Here is a 6,412-nt window from a genome sequence, read left to right on the forward strand (position 1 = left end):
AACAAAATGCTAACAAAAAGCGAGCTCGCCTAAATTGATAAATGATACATAACTGATAAATTGACAAGTTTTGAGCAACATAATAACAGAAAGCAACTAAATTAAAACTATTTGTGAAGTAATTAAATTATTAAAAAACAAACAAACTATTATTTACATAATTAAGGAATTAAACACTTATCAGATGTGTGAAAATAACAGTTTTACAGTTTTGATTTTTTTATACAACGTTTAAATGATGCTGTGAATACAAAATCACTATAGAAAATATGCATACCTACAAAGTCAAGTACCGATACAAAATTAAAAACATTAAATCTGCAAAACATGAACTTTTCTCTCCTAGTAATAAAAATTTCCCTGTTTCTAGTTTTGTGACATTTTTTCAGATAATCCAATGTGTTTTAATATGACTGATTTAGCTGATGAAGTGGGAGAATATTCTCAACCCACACAGAAACGCTTCATTCAATTTATCAAAATCACTCCTTTTGGAGATTTATTGTTTTCTCTTGACAATGGCAATGTCGAAATCTACAGGAACCATTTCCAAATGAATCAAAATGAGTTGCACTGCTACAGTAAAATGAGTATAAGCTTTATTCACAATGTCACGTTTTGCTTTAGGATAAACTGAGCTGTAGAGTTTTGGCCTCTGGTTCTTAACCACACTGTAAAAGCAGTGTTGCACAGAAACTTTTACAACAGTCTGTCCACTTGAGTTTATTCTATGTAAACGATATCCTACTTTCAGATGGTGCGCTTGTGATCATAGAACTAAGGTTACAATGAATAACTCTTCTATCAGAGCTTCCACATTGACACAAAAGCAAAATAAACTCACACAACTTTTTGGGGAGGAAAGTATATTGAGCTGCTAAAAAGTGAATTTGAGATGAAGAAAATGAAAAATGAAGAGTTTCCACTCTAAACCCTGTTTTCACATCCAGAAAGCCACGTGGCCAATCGCAGCAGATGAGAGGCGCCACTAAGGTGTTTGTTTCAGAAAGTTAAATCTCAGTTGCAGAACTCATTTCAACCATCACAAAAGAATTCTCTTGATATTTCATCGTCCGAGATCCAGAGTCGGCAGAGCCTTCAGCTATCTGGTATTTCTTTTTCTTCCAAACAAAATAGACTATGATCCCAGTTAATAAAAGAATCACCACAGCTGCTCGCACACCAAATATGAGCAACGAGCGATCTGTTCAGGTAAAGAGAAACAAACATTAGATGTCAATTTATTGCTGTGACAAGAGAGTTACTTTTCACCAGTACCATGATTTATCTCTGGCAGGTGTGACGTGAGTGGAGTATAGACACAATGATGTGAATCTTCCTACCCTCAGTGGTGTCTGTGTTCATCATAGAGTTTGCTGTCAGCTCAATACACAGGGTTTTACTGGAAACACGCACCGTCTGTGTTATGTGCATGCCATTGGGTAAGGTGCAGTCAGTGTATATGAAGCCTTTGGGGAAACAAACAAATCGGCTGTGCAGTTAATCATCAGTTTCATAATTCTCAAGTAACATTTTTGTCATGTTCTTACTCACCACAAGTAGGTATCCTACTGATGTCATCCCTGACTGAGCAGACCAGCTGTCCGTAGATGTTCTGTTTCAAAGTGATGCTGTAACTCTCATTGTTTCCAGAGAGGAGCTGAGCGTCTGTCAGTGTGTGTCCATCCAGAGTCCAGCTGTACTGAGGACTGTTCGCTCCCTCAGAGAAGCAGGACACACTCATCCCTCCCTGGGACAGACACTCGGAGACCAGCACGACAAAGGTCACGGGAACTGAAGGAAACACACTCAGATGACTTTTGATATTAAGACAATCTTAGTCAATCTTATTCTAGACAGTTTCTAATACAGAACAGGCATAGATACAGATATGCAGAACATGAGATGTATGTAGTTTCGCAATAGAAAATAACACGCGTCTATCAATATCACTCAATTCCCCTGTTGCGCAATTTTTTATTTATCTGTAATGGTCAACTGTATAGTTTGTTGCTATGATCTCTATTGATTTGAAGCTACCTCTGTTGTATTTGGCAGTAACAGGTTTCCTGTTTAGAGTTAATTTTTTATTTTCATTTTTTTTTTTTTAATAGAATGATTAAGAAATATGTTTGAGTTGTACTGAAATGACTAAACTGTATTTCCTGAGGTCTCATAGGCCCAAGCCCTTCTACTTTATCGTTTGTATTATAGCAAAATGCGGCTAGCTCACGGAGCCATTGGCTATACTGTAGGTCCAGCTACAATTGATTAAAATGTTACCAGCCTTAATTTAGTGTTTGGTTTTAGCCATTGTTTGGCAAATAGCAGGGCACCTCTGTTTGGCCTGCATTTTATTTCTTAGCTATTGTTGGCCATGTTTCATTCATATTTTCATTTTTGTGAAGTTGGACTGAAAAGACTGAGTCGTATTCCTGGAGGCCTAATTTTCCAAGAGCATTTTTTGATCCTTGATATAGCATAAGTGTCCGCCCAATGCATGGTAACTTTGTGCTGTGAACTTGAATTAAAAAAGCATAAAAGAATAAAAACAAAAAGAGATGTGGGTCTTATGTCTTTAAGCTATAGGTTACATTGGGCTCTAGCTCTATTGTGTTTCATATAAATAGGACTTAAAATATTAACAGTAGCTCTATCATAATTAATGAGACATTGGTCCTTTGACTGCTTTTGTAATTCTGACAGTGATTGTTACTGAATATTTTGCACAAAGAGCCTTCACTGCACCTATTATATTAAGTTCTTACTAGCCTTAGGGGCCTACACATTTATTATGCAATACCACATAGCCCTCAACTGGATGTGTAATGAGCTGCAATAAACTCAATTTCAGCATTTTAGAATGCTATTTATAATTCAGAGACAGTAATATTATAATATAACGAATTACGATATTTTATATTATTAAACGACAGTAACTAGTGCTCATGGGTTCCTAGAAGATTTGTTGTTAATCAGACTTTGATTAGATACTTTTGTGCAGAGCATACCGATAAGCAGGAAGAATGCCTGGAGATGTTTGTTAAGGGGGGGTACTGTCACAGTCAATGCCGTGACACTTTTGTCTCGTCTTGTTTGTCTTGTGTTTTTCCCCATTTGTTCCTTGTGTGGGTGTGTTTTGGGCAGGGCACAGAACTAATGATGAGGCGGCACACCTGATGTCAATCCCCACCAGCCCGACTTTAAGATGTGGGGTTTCTGAGACTAGTCGTTCAAATGAAATCTGTAGACCTTAACTTGCCGAGCATTTTCTGTGTCAGCACGTGGGTACACTTCATTACTATAAACATGTTACTATTTTACGTAACATTCAGGTAACTATCTACTGGCTATTGTGTGTTCAACTGAACTCCAGTTAGTAGTATCTATATTTCACTTTTCAGTGCAGTGTTACACTGGTGTGATTATATTCATCTGTTGTAATGTGAAGAAACATACGTCACCCTTAATGTTTTTTAAAAGTTAATTTTATATTCGTTTTACTCAAGCGATTGATGGGAGTATTTGTTAAATCGTTTTTAAAGGTAAGATAATTAAATACAACTGTTTTGTTGTTAAATACAATTTCTGTATGACTTGCATAGCAAAATACTTTTTCATATACAGGTCAATACAGGTCACTCTCTCATCCAATCTCCGATTGAGTCCCTCAAAAAAATGAAAAAATTTAAATAACACCTTTCTCCTGCCAGCACTGCTTTACAAACATCAATTAGAGCAAACCGAATGATCACTCAAAGCAAAAATACTTATTTGGGACACTGGGAGATAGAGAAAAAACCACAAACTAGATTGTTTTCTGGCCCTAAACAGAGATTATGAAATGGCAGAATATCTCTTTACTGTCAGAGATGTCAAGAAGAGGCAGATCTTACCAAGTACAGACACAGTGAACCTTGGAATTGGAAAAGAGAGACATGAAAAGTCTTACCATGAAAATATAGATTCTGTGAGTGAGGTAGGAGGAGACAGACATTTTCTCCTGAAATATGATAATTAAATAAATAAAGCAAACCTTGCTGCCAAGTATGGCCTCCTTTCAGCCCTAATTCCAAAGACACTCCCCCAAAACACAGTGAGTGCAGTGACTGCACAGGCAGAGTGCATGCGTGTAGACAGGCAGGTATAGGCCAGTCAATCATTTCATTTAGACTGAATAAGAAAAAATATCTTACCAGTGATGTGTACTCCTCTGCTTCTGACATTTTCAAACACAGTGAAGAGACTGAAATCATATTTAGTCCCACTTGTGAGTTCTGAGATTGTGTGTGTCACGTGTTCTTGTCCCTCTGATGCAGCAACATTTATCATCCTTCCATTGAATTCAAGTATATAGTTGAGGATGTTATTCACTTTATTCCACTGCAGAGTTATACTGGTCTCATTTTTTCCTACTGGTTTGAACTCTTCTGGGTTAAAAGGAGCTGGAATGTAAAAGACACAAAAAGAAAACTGTAAAAAAATAAAAGTGATTTTTTTAAATGACAGAATATTCCCAGTCTAATGTTGCATTTTGTTCAGTTTCCAAACAAACAAGTTACATTCAGTTCCATTATTGTATCTGCAACCGTCAAAAATATTAAGTGAGCAACACCCCTCTGTTACTGAGACACTTTAAATTAGATATTGTAACAGAGCTCTGCTGTGGCTCTTGTAGCCTATATCAGAGGAAAACCATCTTACCAGTGACTGCAGCGATGTTTACTCCTCTGCTTCTGACATTTTCAAAAACAGTGAAGAGACTGAAATCATATTTAGTCCCACTTGTGAGTTCTGAGATTGTGTGTGTCACGTGTTCTCGTCCCTCTGATGCAGCAACATTTATCTCGCTTCCACTGAACAAAATGACATAGTTGAGGATGTCATTCACTTTCTTCCACTGCAGAGTTACACTGTTTTCATTTTGTCCAACTGATTTGAACTCTTCTGGGTTACGAGGAGCTGAAATGTAAAGAAACACAAATAAGGAAGTGTCACAAAATTTGATTTAAAATGTTACGTTTGCGTAGTTTCTTTTAAACAAATAATAAGTAGCATTCAGTTGCATTTTTAAGGAGCTAGGATGTAAAAGACATGGAGAGGAAACTGACAAGATTTGACTTTTTTTGAATGACAGGATATTCCCACTAAAATGTTATGTTTTGTGCAGTTTTTCCAAACAAACAATGAGTTGCATTCAGTTCTAGTATTGTATCTGCAACAGTCAAAAATGTTAAGTGAGGGGTGTTGGTACAGAGCTCTGCTGTGGCTCATGTAGCCTATATCAGTGGAAAAACATCTTACCAGTGACTGCAGCGATGTGTACTCCTCTGCTTCTGACATTTTCAAACACAGTGAAGAGACTGAAATCATATTTAGTCCCGCTTGTGACTAATGAGATTGTGTGTGTCACATGTTCTTGTCCCTCTGATGCAGCAACATTTATCTCGCTTCCACTGAACAAAATGACATAGTTGAGGATGTCATTCACTTTCCTCCACTGCAGAGTTACACTGTTTTCATTTTGTCCAACTGATTTGAACTCTTCTGTGTTGCGAGGAGCTGAAATGTGAAGAAACACAATTAAGGAAGTGTCACAAAATTTGATTTAAAATGTTGCGTTTTGCGTAGTTTCTTTTAAACAAATAATAAGTAGCATTCAGTTCCATTTTTAAGCAGCTAGGATGTAAAAGACATGGAGAGGAAACTGACAAGATTTGACTTTTTTTGAATGACAGGATATTCCTACTAAAATGTTATGTTTTGTGCAGTTTTTCCAAACAAACAATGAGTTGCATTCAGTTCTAGTATTGTATCTGCAACAGTCAAAACTATGAAGTGAGCAACACCCCTCTGTTACTGAGACACTTTAAATTAGATATTGTTACAGAGCTCTGCTGTGGCTCTTGTAGCCTATATCAGAGGAAAAACATCTTACCAGTGACTGCAGTGATGTGTACTCCTCTGCTTCTGACATTTTCAAACACAGTGAAGAGACTGAAATCATATTTAGTCGCACTTGTGAGTTCTGAGATTGTGTGTGTCACGTGTTCTTGTCCCTCTGATGCAGCAACATTTATCATTCTTCCATCGAATTCAAGTATATAGTTGAGGATGTCATTCACTTTCTTCCACTGCATATTGATACTGGTCTCATTTTGTCCAACTGATTTGAACTCTTCTGTGTTACGAGGAGCTGGAATATGAACACACACAATTAAGGAAGTGTCACAAAATTTGATTTAAAATGTTGCGTTTGTGTAGTTTCTTTAAAACAAATAATAAGTTGCATTCAGTTCCATTATTTTATCTGTAACCGTCGAAACTATGAAGTGAGCAACACCCCTCTGTTACTGAGACACTTTAAATTAGATATTGTTACAGAGCTCTGCTGTGGCTCTTGTAGCCTATG

The 6,412-nt window shown here is 36.9% G+C and overlaps 1 protein-coding gene across 1 annotated transcript in view; it reads right to left on the reverse strand.

The window, feature by feature from the left end:
- Positions 1-237: 237 nt before the first annotated feature.
- The window catches only part of LOC123967093 (tenascin-like), a 7,344-nt gene continuing 1,169 nt past the window's right edge, over positions 238-6,412 (reverse strand). The window contains exons 2-8 of the mRNA XM_046043118.1: positions 5,939-6,196; positions 5,305-5,562; positions 4,705-4,962; positions 4,197-4,445; positions 1,555-1,794; positions 1,344-1,469; positions 238-1,204 (exon numbers count right to left, since the gene is read on the reverse strand). Coding sequence (XP_045899074.1) covers positions 1,011-1,204; positions 1,344-1,469; positions 1,555-1,794; positions 4,197-4,445; positions 4,705-4,962; positions 5,305-5,562; positions 5,939-6,196 — 1,583 coding nt within the window. The 3' untranslated portion in view covers positions 238-1,010. The remainder of the gene's footprint in view (positions 1,205-1,343; positions 1,470-1,554; positions 1,795-4,196; positions 4,446-4,704; positions 4,963-5,304; positions 5,563-5,938; positions 6,197-6,412) is intronic.

The sequence above is a fragment of the Micropterus dolomieu genome, unplaced genomic scaffold (assembly GCF_021292245.1).
Source record: "Micropterus dolomieu isolate WLL.071019.BEF.003 ecotype Adirondacks unplaced genomic scaffold, ASM2129224v1 scaffold_19, whole genome shotgun sequence".
Taxonomy (NCBI): Eukaryota; Metazoa; Chordata; class Actinopteri; order Centrarchiformes; family Centrarchidae; genus Micropterus; species Micropterus dolomieu.